Here is an 18,488-nt window from a genome sequence, read left to right as displayed (position 1 = left end):
GATACTGTTTTGGTTTAAATTCACAAGTATTAGTAAAATTAGAAGACAGGTTGAAACCTATACATCGCAGAATCTATGAACAAAGACCTAAGAATAAAACAGGATCACTTAAGTAAGTTGATAGTCTCAGTATGCTGAAAGAAAGGAAAAAAAAAACACATGCTGTTTGTGATGGTCAATATATTCAAACAGGAAAGGCTTCAAAACCTCAAAACAGATAAACCAAAGGATCATGTGGTATTCAGCATCAGTCTGTCAATCCAGTCAGCTATATCAAGCCAATCTGTTATCAGTCTAATGTATCTGGACTAATTAAAAATTGCTAAATTGATGTACTGTTTTACTGCAGTTCATTGAATAAGTACTCCATGTTACGTACCAAACACTGACAAAATACTTCAAAAAATACTTACTGACCTTAGGAATTGTTAAAGAAAATGGGTATAATGTTCTGAATGTCTTAGCAAATAAAAACCACCAGCATAATATTTACAATGAGTTGATGTAAATCTTCACTTGTTTATCTTAGCAAATTTGGTTTTGCATTTGTACTACAACTACTTATTTGTACTTAGAACTAATTATGATTTTTAGTCTTATAACTAGATATTTTCCAAACATATTGAAAATTATTAAAAAGCCTAATTTATAAACTTATAAATTATCACATTAATAATTTTTTAAAATTTATTTCTAGGAAGAAAAAGATATCTGAACCATAATTGTTTCAGCTCAGCACACGACATTTTCAAAAAAACCCATCTACAGCAAAATCTGCAATATGAAGGTTACAGAAAAGTGCCATTAGCTGTTCCTGAAAATATTTGATGTTAGATGAATTAGCACAAACCAATCAAGGAGCTGACTTAAATATTTTAATAAATGTATTAAGGGAATAGCGGAAAAGAGAAATAAAGTTATGCAGTTACAGGGACTATCTCAGGCAACTGAAATGTTAGAAGTAACCAGAAACTCAGTATTCTAGGTTCTGCATCCACATACTTCTATGAAAAGGAAAGCAGTAAGAGCAAAGGCCAGAGAGACATGGATTTGAAAAGTAAACAAATCCATGGATGATGGTGACCTTTGTGAAGTTCAATACGGCCAAGTGCAAGCTCCTACCCATGTGTCAGGGGAGAACATGAGTACAGGCTGGACATAGAATAAACTGAGAGGAGCCCTGAGGAGAAGGACTTGGGGTGTTGATTGATGAGGAGATTGACCTGAGCCAGCAATGTGCACTTGCAGTCCAGAAGGCCAAGCGTATTCTGGGGCTGCACTGAAATAAGTGTGAGCAGTAGGTTGAGAGAGGAGATTTTACCCCTCTATTCTGCTCCTGTGAGACCCCACCTGGAACACTGTGTCCAGCTCCAGGGCTCCCAACAAAAGAAGGATGTGCACCTGTCGGAGTGACCACAGAGAAGGCCAAAAAGATGATCAATGGGCTGGAGCACCTTGATGATGACAGGCTGAGGGAGTTGGTGTCATTCAGCCTGGAGAAAAGTAGGTTTCTGGGAGACCTTAGAGCAGCCTACCAGTGCCTAAGGGGGCTACATGAGAGCTAGAGAGAGAATTTTCACAAGAGCATGTAATGATAGGAAAAAGAGAATGGTTTCAAATTTTAAAAGAGTAAGTTTAGATTTTAAATTCTTCACTACGTGGGTGGAGAAGCACCGGAACAGGTTTCCTAGAGAGGCTGGGAATGTCCCATTCCTGGAAGTGTTCAAAGCCAGGCTAGATGAGGCTATAAGCAACCTGGTTTAGTGGAAGGTATTCCTGCTCATGGGAATTGGTTAGAACTAGATGATCTTTAATATTAGTTCCAAACCAAACTATTCTCTGATTCTATGATTCTAAGGAAGAGCAAAAGACAAGTCTCTTCCCTTGATCATGTTCTAGGGATCTCTATGAAGAATAACTGAAGCAAGATATTTGTCATTCAATTAAGCTTTCTTAGTAGGTATCTGTTGCTTTGTGTTTTCTGTAATTAAATTCAGTAGCCTAATATCCATGATCCATCTGTGTCTTGCACTATGACCATCACGAATCGTATTTTTCACACTTCAAATCTGATGTACATGCTTTTAATGAAAAGAAAAGCCTTTCAAACATCTGCCTCAGGCATGATATTATCAGAAGTGCTTTGCAAAACAAACTGCCCTGATTTCAACCTTCATTTTAATAGACATGGGAATAAAAACAGACTTATTTATTTACCATTTATCTTTCTGTGCTGTGTTTGCTTCCCATCAAGTTATGTTTCTGTTTCTGAGGACTAAACCCATCTATCCTTACAGCAGCAATACTGGAAAAAACAGATTGTTATGCAGATTGTCTAAGCTCTCTCACTTTGCAAGTAAGAAATCTTGGGTAAAGTATGTCTGTCTCTGAATAGCAATCCATTCTGAAAATATTGATTTTAAATTGTCATGTACATCACCAGCACTTTAATTTAGCACACCTAGATTTAGAAGTAATTGGATTCTTTTTCAAACAACAAATTTTAGGAAAGGAAAAGAGAAGACAAGGAAGTGAAGAAAGTGTTATATATTTTGTTAGTTTTTTATAAATACTAAACAAAATTTTTAATGTTGAAAGTCATGCTAAATGTTAGTAATTAAGCTTTAATTTAAAGGGAAGTCATTGTCTGGTTAAGTTTGAACATTTCAATAATGTGAGCTTTTTTTTTCCCTTTTTCTGTTTTTGTTTTTTTCACTGCAGATATAGTGCTATGAATTTAGTATATCTAATTCCCAGACAGTTTATCTGGCCTCTTCCCTCAAAAAAAAAATCATTCAAGTTATGTGCTTTGTACATTGTCAATTTTTTTCTGAGAATGAAGCTCACTTCAATTCACTGGAGCACAGCCTTCCCTCTGTATATAGCTTGGAATTCACATCATGTCTGTGAGATCACAGCTGGTTTTGAATAATCCTCTTTATGTACTCTGTGAAATTGCTGTGTACAGTTTTAGGCACTGCCCTTCAAGAAAGGTGAAGATCAGTTGGAGATTGTCCAGAGGACAATAATGAGAGTCACTGGTCCTAAAAGTAGGAAGGAAGAGTGAGAATGAACCACAGTAAGATAGTTATCTCTGCAGAAAAGGTGACTGAGTGCACTGGATTCAGGAGTCGAGGAGCTGGCAGGGGTGAGCGAGCAGCTCCGAAGGACCCAGAGCAGAGCACAGCCGAGCTCTGCAGCCCTGATGGTGGCACCTCTGGGAAACTGTGTTTAGGAAAGGGCAAAACACTGCACAGGCAGAGAAGGCAGAAACAAAAAGAGTGAGAAACAGCAGAGGGAACACTAAGGTCACATAAGAGGGATGTGCTCCAGACAAAAACACCAGAGCTGGTGTTTTGCTACAGCCCAATGGAGAGCACCATGCCAGAGCAGATATCCACACTGCAGCCCACACTGGAGCAGATGGATATTATTTCTTGAAGAATCTGCAGCTGATGGGGGAGCCACACTAGAGCAAGTTTATCTTAAGGTTCAACAGCTCATGAAAAAGACACACGCTTGAGCAGAGGAAAAGTGCAAGGAGGAAGGAGAAGCAGAGAGAAGCCTTTAATAAACTGACCACAACTCCCATTCCTTATCCCCTAGCACTGGCTGGAGTAAGGAGAATAGCCAACAGGATGAAGGTGACCCTGGGAACAGAGGGAGGAGAGTGTTGTTTTGATATTTTGTAACCTTTATTTTCCAAAGCTTATTTCACCTTATTTTAACTGGCAATACATTAAATTAATTTTTTTCCAAGCTGAGTCCTCTCTCTGTCCTTATCTTGACCCATGAGAGTTTTCATCCCATTTTTTCCCATTTGGTTGAAAAGAGAAAGGGAGTGAACAGCTGGGTGAGGTATGACTGCTCACCAAGGATAACCCACTACACTGAAAAATAACAGTTTTCAAACACATTAAGAAGAATAAGTATAAAGTAACTTCAAATTGTCTGCTGTGGATGCAAAATGAAACAAGGGCTTTATACTGCAGAAAACCAGCTTCAGATTATATAAATACTAGGAAAGCTGCATGAGGGACAGTAAATTACTGAAAGAGAGTATTCAGGAGGGTGTTCAAGATTAGGTTAAATGACCATCTGTCAAGGATGCCTAGAAATTCTCTCAAACTAACTCTCAAAAATATTTTCTAAAAATTGTTTGCTATTAATTGATTCAAATAAATGAAAACCTCTTCATGATCATGTATAACTTGACAATTCTTGCCTCATTTTACTATTTCTATAAAACTGGGTTGAATTTTACTTGTTTGAAAAATTAAAGTGCTTATCAAATTCAGAATCTGGAAGGCACATACTTATACTGTTGATTAGATCAAGATTCTAAATTAACTCTCAAAATTTTTGCACATAGTATTATAGCAATTATTAACTTTGAGATTATGTCCTAATCAGTATTTCAAGTCATGTTGAAGGCAGGCTCAGTTAATTATTGCTTTGATGCAGGACAGACAGAAGAAGTGGCTGCCCAGAGCAAATGAGAGGCAAAGCCATATAGTAGACAAGTCTGCATTACATTGGCTTGCTCCTGACAGGAGGCAGAAATGAAGACTGAAGAAGTCTTATCCAGTTTAATTATTTGCACTAATATCTTAAGAAATAAATTTTGCTTTTATTAATTTAGAAGCTATATTAAAAAGCCAAATTATAATTGCTGATTGTAACTCATCATGGTGAAGGGCATATTATTCATAATAAGAAAATATACATGAAATATCATTATCTAACGATGTAATTTCAGATGTTTTGAATAAGATAAAACAAAGATTATTTTTAATTAAACAAATTTATAGGCCTCTTCTATTTTACTACATGCTAAATGATGATGCATTCCTGAATGGCCATTTCAGGGAATATGTATATGTAAAACCTAAACATCAGCAGTAAAGAATTTCCTGAGAAAGTTCTGGGGAAATATTCTTTAGAAATACATGCCCACTTACATTTGCAAACAGGCGGCCTCCCTTTGTTGCTCCATAATCCATCTTCTTGACACACTGCTGTTGCTTGCTGACTAGATTCTAGCTTGAAGCCCTCATTACATTCATATATCAATCTACTGCCCAAAGTGAATTCATTACCTATAACTGAACCATTCCCAGGGGCCTCAGGAATGCCACAAGATACAGCTAAAACGAAAGAAAAGAAAAATATGAAGAATAGGAATTTTGTCATATATATCTTTAAAATATTGTCCCACCACTGAAATAAGAAACAGATTAGTAATTTTGACATTTCTCATTTATAAAAATTGAAATAAATTTTGCATTATATTTGCAACATCTTGGTAAATTCAATGGTATTTAAAACATTGATAAAAACTTAGAAGTGCACCTAAGATAGACAAATATTTTATAAATAATTATTTAGTTCAGTATAATCACTGCAGAGAGAAAAATTGGAGTTAAATTCAGGAGAAAAAAAATGAAAATAATTCAGTAAATAATTTACTTCATGATGTAGAAGACTGATAAGCCTAGAAACACATAATATTTACAATTCTGAAATTAGTCAAATATGTAAATAAAGTTAAAAATATCTGAATAATGTCCTTAAGTGGAACACTTCCCTGTCTAGTAATACATTTTTCTCCATCAGTGGGCAGGCGCTGAGCCTCCAGCCAGTGCAGAGAGTAAGGCAGAGAGAAGCAATAAGGAAGAGGTTCTGGAAGTTCACTTTTAGCTGCTCTGAATCATGTAAGAGAAAGTGGAGAAGGGGAAGGATAAAATCAAATTCTGCACCTTCACAGAGCATGTCTTTATATTAGAAGTCATTTTCCACAAGGTGATCACAGCAGGAGTGGTAGTTTTTAAGTTGTCTGGTGTACTCAACACAGTCAGCATTGATGTATCTGGTTAAATGCTTTATATTCCCTAAAGGTCAGCTGAATCCTTTACCTACAACTAGAAACAACTTTGATCTTGTGTCAGGCAAGCAATACTTGCAAAAAGTTTGTCTGCATGCTGAATTGATGGAAAGTTAAACTCACACTCTACTTTAGTACATCACAAAAAGGCCAATGCATTTCAGGTTGTGGTTACTGTGAAGGATTTCAGTGTGCCCAAAGTCTTACACTATGCCTCCACTCATCCTAACATGCCTTACAGTTCTCTTCCGACTTGTGACAATGTGTCTGAATGCTTTTGATTAAGATTTGACTTCTTGTCAATGTTTTCATGTCTCCTTTCTCATATCAGAACAGAAATCTCTGTGTTAAATCTGCATTAATTTAATTGTATAAAACCCAAAACTCAAAACTATGATTCTATCCACCCATCCCATGTATGCGCCCATCTAAATATACAGGTGGAACTAATTTTATTTCCCTCTAAATACTCCAAACATGAAATAACTTCAAATACCTTAGTGAAGCAAGAAGCCTTTACCATGTCATTTGAAAACAAAACAAACCCCCAACAAACCAATCCAGGTCTGTTTAGTTCATGGTCGAGCTAATAATTCTGTCAGCATTTGTTCTTCACCTTTAGGAATAACCTTTCTAGAGACACACTGAAAAGTTCAAGACTGAGTAGCTCTTATGTGCAAGTTATTTTAAGGAATAAAAGATGTACAATGCCTGCTCACACACAGGTGGGTCGCTCAGTTATGTCAGATCTGATGCAATGTCCAGCATGCTAAAACACCTCAAAATCTATGCTTACCTGTCACACCTCAGCACTTTAACCCTCAGAGTGTACTTCAGCCCTTACTGTGTCCCTTCTTTCCTTAGTTGTTTCTAAATCTTGTACTGCTACATTGTCAGGCTTTTCTCACTGCTGCTTTAGCTGCTTATCATAAAAGCAGTTTGGGCATTCTGGCACTGTTCCAGTTAGAGTCTTATCTGTTTATTTTTTGTATGCTTGTCTCCCAGAGCCTGGGATTGCAATGAACTATTCCTGTTGCTAGAAATTTATCAAGGCTGCTAAAGGCTTTTAGAGCAGCAGTGTTGAAACAAAGCGTATCAGCAAGGAGAGTTTCATTAAATAGCGAGTACATTGAAATTTAAAGTAAAGCTGAACCAAACTGACTAAAATGGCATATTTTCTTTGGGGAGTGGAAACAATGATGCTACTGTGCCACAACCAAGTATTTTGAAGCTCACAGCTTCATGATTATTAAAGAATTAAGAATGGTCTGAGAAAATCTTCTGACTTGAGGAATTGTCAGCATGTTTCTTAGGTCAGTGATTAGATGAGACCGACACGTTCCAGCTGGGAGATGTGCATGCAGAGTGTTAAAAATATGTCAGCCTTAATTGTATCTATTATCTTGCACAGCAGAAAAATATACTTCTTCCAATGCAAGGGGAAAAGCCTTTTATCTAGAAACTGAGATGTAGTTATAGTTGCTCTTTCATGTTCCACATCATACTTGCCTTTATTTCTTATTAAAACCAGTAAATTTAAGGTGTATGGCAATCCTTTAAAGTATCTATACACCTGCATTACACCAGTAAGATACTTACATATAATTTATCTTCAAAGTATGCAATTTCATTACATATAGAAATGAAGCTGGAGAGTGCATTACAGGCAGACATTGAGTTTATTTTCATATGCTGGAAAATCCCTAAAGTTAAACCACAAGCATTCATCATTCAGTGACCTGCTTCTGGCATTGAACAGAATAGTGCTGGAAAAGGCATTAAATACCAAAACCTGAAGTTAGAAACAGAGAAGTCCCTAAAAGCAGGACTCAAAACAAACACACACTCAGTGGCTTATGCGTATGATATCCAGTTGGAAACATTAGAGAGAGCATTGAAAATTCTCGGACTTGGATACATACAGAAATAAAAAAGGAAGTGAAAATGGGATTGGGGGTATAAAAAAAAATCTGATATGACGGGTCATCTAGTCTATTCTCCTATCGCAAGTCAAAATTGTACTTGACCAGTCTTGATCTAATTTGTGTTTGAAAGATCTCCAGTGATGAAAATTTCACACTCTCCACAGGCAATCTCTTCCAGAATTTCACTATCTCCTCTGAGAAAATAATAAAAAAAAAAAACCCCTAACTTAGGATCCCGTTAAAGTAAGGTTAGCTGTGATTCCTCTGTCAAGAAAAAATAATTATTTCATTCATTTTGGAACTAATTTTAGCTTATTAAAACATTGATTTTAGAACTACCTGATTTGTTCTTAAATTTCTGGAATTTTTTTAGTCTAGAGTAATACAATTATTGTTTTATATTCTGAAGTATGGTCACTGGTTTAAAAGAGATTGCTGGAATTTGGTATTTTTAATTTGCTACTTACGTCATATTTTTAACATTGTGTGCAAAAAGGGACATTTTTGCATAGTAATATTTACCAAAAAGGTAAAAGGTCCAAGCTTAATTCCATGCCCAATAATACAGAACACCTGATTTTATGAGGAAGTAGCTTGGTGGCTTCAGAGTCATAGGTCTTGTGCAAAATGCAAACAGGTATTTTCAAGCCCATTCTCCCAGGGCAGACATGGAACACAGTCATGGTCTTGGAATAATCTTTGTTCAGTACAGCAAAAAGTACAAAGTTCTCTAACTCCACAGTGTACATCTATAGACTTCAAGAACAGAGGTAAGCTTAGTGACAGTACCTGGAATCAGCAATTTAAGCAGGAACTGTTGGAATCAGCTAAACTTGTATCATGCTCCTGTCATAAAGAGAGCCTTTCCAAGTACTTACAATCCAGATGAGAACTTCCTCGAAGCAGGTACCTCCAGTTTTCTTTTATAAACCTCCTAGGAAGTTACTCAAATAGTGAAGAGCAGCCAAGGTTTTTTCAAGGCTCTTTAAAATTATTTTTAGGTCTTTCAAGAATGAGTGGGAGAAATGAGGCAGAAGAAAGTCAAGAGCTGAGTCCTGTATAGGAAGAACAGGGGGGGCACAGAGGGGCATTTGCTCATGCCTGCCAGAGACTCTGCTGCACTGACTCCAGACACGTCTCAGCCTCCGGACTCTGGCAGCCCAGCACTGCTGAGCCATACTGACCCTGAGAACTGGCTTTCAGTTTTTCAGTCCAAACGCTCTTCTTGCGAAGCTCCTCTTATATTTTCTCTTGTCTTCTCTTCATCTCCAGCCTCAGACCTCTCTTCCTACTCCCCTCCAGCATGGCAATCCATGCGTGAGCTAATCAGTGGCTCACAAATGTTGTTGCCAGTATCATTTCTGGGGCCTTACTAGTTCCTCTCAGCAGCCACTTACTGTTATTATACAAGAATTGCTATTTTCTCTCCATATCTCTTTTGAATTTAGCATGACTCATGTTGCTCTTTTCACTTCACAAATGAGATAAAGGCAAAACCAGTAAGTTATAATTTCCTAGATAGGAGTCAAGTTTTTTATACAGCACTCAGGACATTATTACAACATCTGCATTTGAGAAGATGAATTGAAAATATCTTCTGACCCCATCAGATTAACTCATATTAGATGTTTTCATATTCAAATTAGATTTTGTTTAATAGATCTGCAAAAAAGTAATTACCCTTTTTGATAATATGATCAAACTTGATTTCAAAAATTAATTCTGGCAACTTCAAGTTATTAATTACAAATGTAACCCTGCAGGACTAGTTTTACAGAAATTTCTGAACTAATCAAAGGGTTTTTGATTTAGAAAGATTCTATAATGAAATCCATGAGCAGGGCCAAATGTGTAATTTTAATTAATTTTTAAAGAGAATGCATTTTGATAACAGGTACTAAATAAATTTTGAAATATGCTCTCCATTTTAGAGTTTTTTGAAAAACATATGCCTCATTCAGACATACAAGTTGGAATAATTGTGCCAGAGTTGTGAAGTTATGTATTAAAATGAAGAATCTTACATTTATAAAAAATTTATAGTAAAGATTAAACAACCTTTCTTGAAAATATAATTTTCTCCCATTGTTTACAGAAATCTACAAATCCACAGCCACATATATGGATGAAATTATAAATACAGCTTAAAAATAAAGAAAAAACATATTTGTGAATATGGTAGATTGCTAAAATTTCAAAGCTCCTTCTTGCAGACAGTGATAAAAAAAGGGCAGACACAATATTTGAAATATTTTATAATTTTCTTGAGTACTCTGTAGTTCTGTTCAGAATCTATTACTTTCTGAGGCTTTTTGACCCTTGGTTATCCACTATCAAGTCCTGCGATGTTATATTGAGTCTTGAACATCTGTACATTTTCCCTCCTCCTTTCTGTGAATTATTTTATTTTGTCCTTAAAAGTGGGGACTTTTTTCTTAAATTTTGTTTAAAGAACTTTTTTCTCCATTCACAAACCTCATTATGTTTGGACATAATTTTCAAGGTTAGAATGGCCAATTTGAAACACTTTCTGTGCCATTGTGAACAGAAAATTGTGAACATAAAATGTAAAAACAAAAAATGTAAAAGAAAACTCTTGACATTATACTGTTCTAACAAAAGAGAGAAACTATAAAAAAAAGTAACTATATAAGAATGTTTATGTGCTGAGTTGTATTTTCATTTTACAGAACTCTACTATTTGAACAATAGTGGAAGTAGCAGTAGAAAGCTAATACAGTCTGGCTAGATAAGCAGCAGAAAGCTAAGGGATACCATTGCATAGAATTTGTGACAGCTGAGGAATAACAAGATTTTAAATTCTAGAGAGAAGTAAAATACAGGGCCTCCTTAAATTTATTGCCCCAGCTCCTCCAGTCTAACAACTACACACAGAATACTGTCTCCATCCTCACATGCTTAAAGTAACTGAGGTCCAGACTGAGATGAAAAAATTTCTTTACTTTTTAAAAAAAGACATCTGCCAGATAGCCAGCAAAATAGCTCCCAAAGTTTCAGCAACAGTATTGACCTGATCAAATACAACAGTTTAGGCAGATGGGGCTTGGTTTCTCTTTTCCCATTGTTCCCTGAGATTGTTAGGCCTCCAAGACATCCTGCAAGCCTAATACCTAAAATACCTTTCTCTACTGGTGGATGGAGGAGAGGTAAAACACCTCAGGACACTGAAAATGACACTACACTTTCATGTTTAAGCAAATGAATCAAAACTTTATCCCATGTACAGATTTTAAACTTTTGTTTTAATCTGGAGCAAAATTTTATCCTCCACTTTGCCGATCTCAAGCTGTAGGCCTAGCCATTATTCCAGGTTCTTTAGTGCAAAGTGCCTGAATTTTCAATGCCAGCACCAGAAACAGCACCTAAAATGCAGTTCAAGTCCACAAGTAGTATTTGCCCCTAAATTTACCTCACATGCAGATCACACACAGATTCTCCCATGACTTAGTGACCTTCAGGAAGATCAGAATCACATGCCATATCAAATCATGTATGGCATATATGTGGCATTATACCACATAACAATATGGCATATGAGATTAGAAGACATCCTGGGTTCTGGAAGCACAGATGCACAGGTCCTGCTTGTGGCACACTGAAAGTTTGAGTTTCTCCTTGGACTGATAGGGATATAGCCACATGCCCCTTCTCAACAGGAAAATGCTCATCCAGAAGAAATATTTAGCTAGCAAATTACTCTGTATAGAAGATAGGAACCCTGTTCCTTCAAGTTCTTCAACTGTAGCCAAATTTCTGCAGCTTTTTACATTTCTTACCAATAGCACACTCTCAAGAGTAAGCATCATGCCAAATCTCAGCTGGCCTTTTTTTTTTTTTGTAAATCACAAAATAAAACTTCCATACTTCCGTCATATGGTCTTTTAAAAAATATCTGAACCATCACTGAGATTGAATATCAAACAAAATATTTTCTTGAAGAAGACATAAAAACTAATGTTAAGGTCTTACAAAGTTAAGAACAAGTAAATGCATTTTTAATCAATCATGTTCTTAAATATAAATGCAACTATAATTTCATTCCATAAATAAAGTAGACTAGAAGCAGACACAAGTTAGAATAGGCCATATATGATATGGGTAGAATTTGCAGCCTTCTTTCTCATCCCAAGGTCCCTGATATTATCACAGAATCATAGAATAGTTTGGGTAGGAAGGGATATTAAAGACCATCTGGTTCCAAACTCCTGTCACGGGCAGGGACACCTTTCACTAGACCAGGCTGCTCAAAGGCCCACCCAGCCTGGCCTTCCAGGGGTGGGGAATATACATTTGACAAACAGTAACAACTATTAGCAAGAGCAGCAAGCTGAAGTAGAGCTTGGTTCAGCTTCAGGATAGTAAAAACAAAACAAAACAAAACAAAACCCAAAAAAAAGAGAGAAAAGAAGTTAAAAATTATGTCTTTAAAGAACTGGTTATAAAGTTATTTTCTAAAATAATAAAGCAATCCCTTGTAACTGCTGATTTTTTAAAATGTTCTGTACTACAATGTAATGACCTGTGGTCTGTTTATAGGTATGTACATTACTGAAGTACTGAAGACGTACTTTTCATTTGGTCTGTATTTGACTGCATGCATAGTTTTTAATACTTCAACCCTGCACACATGAAATACCCAAGTCAGTGTGTGTTTGGATCAGGTCATGATGTCAGTGTCTCTCTTGGCACACAGCAGTATTGACAATGCTGCCTCTTTGTTTTGTCAAACAGCCTTACCATGAAGTAACAGAAGCCCGCTCAAGAAGAAAGCATTATCTTACCGTGGCAGATTGGCACAGGAGAATCCCACTGGTACATTCCGTTTTGGTAGCGCCTGCACGTCGCGTTATTGTGACCAATCATTCTGTAGCCAGGTTTGCAGTAATAGCGAACTTTGCTTCCAGCAGGACCACCTGTTTTATTTATAATTCCACCATTCCTCAAATTAGGGTTTAAACTGCAATAAGGAGCTAAAAACCAAAAAATGGACATTACTAAAAACAAATCAAATGCACTTAATGTACAAAATTAAGACTGTTTATGACATGTAAAATCTTTGAATGTCACTAAAGTCAATTCTAAAACCTTTACAGTACTTTTGGATCCTCAGTGAAGATTCAGACTACATATAAAGAAACATCATGAAGTTCAAAAACAAAATTTATAATCCAAACCAGTTTGTACTTCTTCACATAAGGAAGCTACAATCATGAAGCATATAGAATGTTCAGTAAGTTCGCTCACACTTAATAAACATTCTACTTCAAATTTGATAACTGCATTTAAAATTATTCTTTGAGCTACACAATATTCAAAAACATATAGAAACAGCTTTATTAAAAATTTCAGTGCACTTAGACATATACGTCAAAGTTTAAACATTTTGTCAAATATGTTAAAAATTTATCAGACAAATAACATTACACTGATTCTTCAGATGCTTTTTTTCAGATTAAAATGATGTTAATTTTTTGTACCTGTTCTCTCTTCGTTATGGGCAAGTATATTGATTTTTACAAAAAGCATGTAACATAACTGATTGCAACTTCTTAAATGTTGAATTTACACTACATATGAAGTAAGACAGAATGTACCTGTTTGAGTTTTGAAATGAAAGTAAGCCTTGCTTAACTTTAATCACTACTCTACTAATATTTTTGCAGAGGGGATTTCATGACCAGCATGGTCCTCGAGAATCTGTTACATAAAATAAAATATATGCTGAGTAAGCAAAAGAAGTACAATTTTTTTGTGCCAAAAAGTGAGTAATAAAGACCATTTCTTAAAATAAGGTTGCAGTATCTTTCTGTAAGGATGGAATATGGATACCTGAACTGGACCCAGATCAAGCAGAAGTGCAGTATAGTTTGACACACTGTATACAGAGTTGTAACACGAATCAGTTTGTAGAATGCAAACATTTATCGCTGGATAAAAGCAATATGAAAAAATTACCTGGACTCCCTGCTGAAGTACAAGTCACTGCATATTGGAAGCAGCTATGCACTATATCAAGCTTACTGAGACTATCTTTTCAGAAGCAGCATGGCAGGATCATGGCTTTCTGAAAATAAACCTGACTGCACATCCACCACTGAAATAAGCCTACAAACATTCTCCACAGAGAGGACACTGTTGAGCTCCACTGAGAACTAAATGACAATACCAATAAGACTGAGACTGCAACTACTGTTGGAATACTCCCTCCATGATACTGAAATGTGTCTTAGATAAACTGGGACATTCATTTCAATTTCTGCAGACAATTATCCAGTGGAAGTTGCTTTTTTTTCACAAGTGCATAATTACAGGTTTGGGTATACAGCTTTCAATTTTTAGCTCTATTTTTAAATTTTTATCTTTAATGTATATTTTGTCACCTGATGGTGCACCTATTATATAAATTACCGCCTAAAGAAGAATGTATTTGTTCATTGACAGAGATCATAGAGTTGATTATACTCCTAACCGAAATGTTTCCTTTAAATGTCTAGATTTAGATGCACTATATCAAAGTCAATATTTCTAGTAATAACACCCAACATAAGCAGCAAAGCTCAGTCCAACATTCAAGATACCAAAAAATATTGTTATCTGTTGAAATTATGGTACATAGTTCTCAATTAAGCAACATTATTTCTACTCAAAATGTTATTTCTGTACATTCTTTTGCTTGGGGATTAACTGAAAAAAACCCCTACTAAATCATAAAGGAAAAAATTAAAACTAGAATGAAAATTAATAAGCCAAGATGGTTCAGTAAAAAGATTTGTTTGGGGCCATGCTCTGTGTCCTTTATAAGCATGGTGACACTCACTCGTCTGCCTAAATTACATTAATTATCAAATTACTCTTTAAAAAGGGGACTTGGCATTTAAAAAACCACGATAAACATGGCTTTAATTTTCCTTTTAACATATTGAAGAAGAAATAAGATTGTTATTGCAAAACAAGCAGGTTTAGACCTCTAAAATCAGCTGCAGTAACCTCTTAAGTGCTATTTAATTTTAAATATCCTAGATCTTAAGAAAAGATGGTGAGTCATAAATAAAATAGGCAATTCAGAAAACACTCCAAATTTATTACATCAGTACTGCAATTTTAGACATAAAATATTTCTCTGTAGCCGAGTAATACTGCATAAAATTTCTAGCTGTACTGTTTTTCTGTATAGCATTTTCATGTCTCCTTTTTTCTATCTCCTCCTATAACCATTTAATATGGACTACTAATTCTTTTATTAAACTGCTAACATTGTTATTCTAACAGTAAATTCTTGGCTAGATAGAAAAGAAGAGATCTTTTAACGCATAATAGATTTTTAGCATAACAGGTTAAACTTCACGTTCTGATTGCCAGGGTATTTATTGCCATGCTTTAGCTGTGGCTGATTACAACAATAAATATATATGACTATCCAGAGAGAGAAGCTTTAAAATGGCATGAAATATGGGATATTCAGGCTGCTGAAATACACAGAATGATGTCAAAATACTGAAAATTTCTTGGGAGCCAAATGGGAAATCTACCAGTTATAGTTTTTGCTTATGTCGTAGCAATTAATAATTCCTTGAGCCCAAAAGCATTGTTTAAGCTCTCCAGTGAATCAAGTGGTGTTCAGAGAGGAGCTAGACAAAAAAAAATCTTTTTAATTAAGAAATTTATAGAAGAAAACAAGAAGGGAGACAGAAATAGCAGTATCACTCAGAATTTACTTCAACATCCCTTTAAAAATACTTAGTTTCTAAAGCTTATTGTTGCAGATATTCTACAAAAAACTATATCCTCCTTTCCAGATGAGGAAAGGATGAGTCATCATTACCTTGATGACTCCTGTATATTTTCTGCTTTCAACCATCTCTTCAGCCTACCATTACTAATGCTTACTTTTCCTGACAACCCAAGGTGAGTGAGTGGCAGCAGCTTCATGGACCTGTAGGAAATAGGGAAGAGGTTTGGAAAACGACATGCCTCAGTAAAGCTTTGTGGTCATCTGCCATTGTGAAAGTTAAAGACAGACTTTCAAGTGTGAATATAAAATAAACAGAAGTGCTTTGAGAATAGGGAGGTTATAACTGGAGAAAGGAGAGAAAGGATATTTGAGATGAAGGTGCTGATTTAAGAGCCATGGGGACGAGTAGCCATGAGATTGTGCAAAGAGATGAGAAACAGTAAGGGAGGGACTGGAGACCAGGAGAAACCAATAAAAATGAGAGAAAAAGAAGTACTTGGTTAGCCATTAGTAGTGGCACCAAAAGGATTGATGAATCAGAAACTGATATTGTGTTCAGAATAAAATATTATTCAGTGAAAGAAAAAAAAAAATTAAATCAAATGAAACTGACTAGTGGGACACAAAGAAAAGACCAGAGACAGAAGACAGGAAGGAGGAGGATAACAAATTAGGGGTGTCTTTGTGAAGAGGAAGAGAAATCAAGATTTAAGCTAGGTGGGAGAGAAAGATAGATAAAAGTTGGATAAAGAAAAACCTTATGTTTTCTACTGCTAAAAGTAGACTGTGAATTGTAGGGAGGGGTGGAAAAGGGGTGGAGATAAAGAAGGGTTGAGGAGCACAGCTAGACTGTCCTGGCAGAGGCATTTTGACCATAATGGGTATAAAGTTTGGGACAAAAGATATGATGAATGAGACTACATGAAGTGAGATGGATTCCTTGAAGTAGAATGAAAAGTTCATCAGGTAGTACAGAAAAGTTCCCATGTATCAGAAAGGGGCTGTGCTCCCAGAGTGCCAAACTTTACATTTTCATGACTGTTATGAGTGTTTCTGACACACATAACATACATTTTGTGATGTAAACATGTATGTTTGGATAACTTATGTTGTCCAATGAATGTTTTAAACAAAACATTCATCCAACCTAGATCAGATCCATCTTCCACTCTTACAGAAATTCTTATTAATGACATTTTAGAGTAGTAGCAAGTCATTAGCCATCACCAAGGTTACAGGTAAGCGGGTCCTGTAATCCACATCCATGTAAAAGTCCTACTAAGATTACTAAGATACATGTAAAAGTCCTACTTTGTGCTGCCAAGACAGCATGATATGTATAGAAAAGGCTGATACTCCAAGCAGTGTATAATGTCTAAGCTATAGAGAGCATGAGAAGAAAAGTATTTTAAGCAAATTATCTAAAAATTCTGAAGATGGATTTTTATTTTATTCTGAAAAATACACTTGTTGATACAGTAAAGGAATAGTGATGTCTACATATTTCTTAGTCTATATCTTAGTAATTTTTAATCTGTTCTTTAAACTGAACTCCCTTCAGAGCCCAGGATGAAACACACATAACTTCTAGGATCAGGAACTGACATTAACAGAAGAACCACACAAAAAGCAATAAATAAATGTCTGAAGACCTGAAGTGTAAGCAAATGTTTGAAGAATGTCAGACTGAAACTACATATACTGTAAGCTGAGTGAAAATTTTGAGCTTAAGCAGAAACCCATACAGTGCACTCATAAAATACTGCAGCCTTGTGTCAAGGACCACCGTGATAAAATGCTGTTTTTCTCCCAGCCAGTTTCTGGAGGAATTTGTCCTGGAATCCTATGAGGCTTAGCTGAAATAGGTGTAATCACACAGGAGTGCTCTCATCTCAGAATGACAATGTTTTACCACAAAATGTGATAAACTTCTATGACCATTCCAGTGACTGAAGCAACTTTACAGTTATAGATTTAATTTACTTTTCCAAATGACATATCATCCATGTCCTTTCAGGACCTCTTAGAAAACAGTGTATTTTGTAAAGCAACATACTGAACATTTTCAGCTCACTTATAACCAAAACATTCAGCTAACTTAACATCAGAACTTTTGTAATTTGCCACTGAATACCAACAGGGTAATAGCTGCCAGCTAAATCACATATCACTAGTCAATGGATGTGTGGACAGCAACACCTATAAACACTGATCTTGTATTTGCAGGACCACACTCTAACAAAGCATATTCTCTTAATAGCTGGAACATTTAAATATTTATGTTAAGGGATTTTTTTGCTGTTTGAGACACTCTGTCTCAGGGAAGTTCAATTAAATGACTCCCAATTACAAATAAAAATTCTTTAAAATTCCATGTCCAACCCTCCCAGATGATTTTGTAGATCTCACTCTCTACAGGGAATCTACAAAATTTTATCAAAGAACTAATCTTAGCAAAGGAATTGATTTCCCAGCAGTTTCCTTGATCAGTAGTCAAAAAAAAAAATATGGAGAAGATATTTGTATGTATTCACAGAAACAGCACTATATTTGAGATTATAAATAAATGAAAAAAACTTCTTCAGATACCATAATGATTAGTTCACCTTACATGCTAGATTTTATGTTGAGAAATAAAAAGTCACACCTCAGTACACTCCTTCCTTATAAATTTCCCTTTTGGATACTTAATTGTCTTTGTCATATTACTGGGGAATCTTATCTCTTTGTGCTGCTATTCTTTAAATATCCTCTGTAGTAGAGGGCTACTATCATACTCACTTTATAGATAAGAAATTGGACACTGCCTAAAGTAAGTAGATAAGGACACATAAGAAAACTAAATATATGTTTTCTGATTACTAAACCATTTCCTTAATAAATGGACCATCCATTCCATATGTTAATTTTCATTTTAAAATGTACA

The 18,488-nt window shown here is 35.6% G+C and overlaps 1 protein-coding gene across 2 annotated transcripts in view; it reads right to left on the bottom strand.

Moving 5' to 3' along the window:
* The window catches only part of CSMD1 (CUB and Sushi multiple domains 1), a 1,074,724-nt gene that overhangs the window by 64,876 nt on the left and 991,360 nt on the right, over positions 1-18,488 (bottom strand). For both annotated transcript variants that reach the window (XM_064707609.1, XM_064707608.1), the window contains exons 49-50: positions 12,612-12,800; positions 4,962-5,147 (exon numbers count right to left, since the gene is read on the bottom strand). In XM_064707609.1, coding sequence (XP_064563679.1) covers positions 4,962-5,147; positions 12,612-12,800 — 375 coding nt within the window. The remainder of the gene's footprint in view (positions 1-4,961; positions 5,148-12,611; positions 12,801-18,488) is intronic.

Source organism: Zonotrichia leucophrys, chromosome 3, assembly GCF_028769735.1.
Source record: "Zonotrichia leucophrys gambelii isolate GWCS_2022_RI chromosome 3, RI_Zleu_2.0, whole genome shotgun sequence".
In the NCBI taxonomy this organism is placed as follows: Eukaryota; Metazoa; Chordata; class Aves; order Passeriformes; family Passerellidae; genus Zonotrichia; species Zonotrichia leucophrys.
This window is presented reverse-complemented; position numbering and strand designations above follow the sequence as displayed.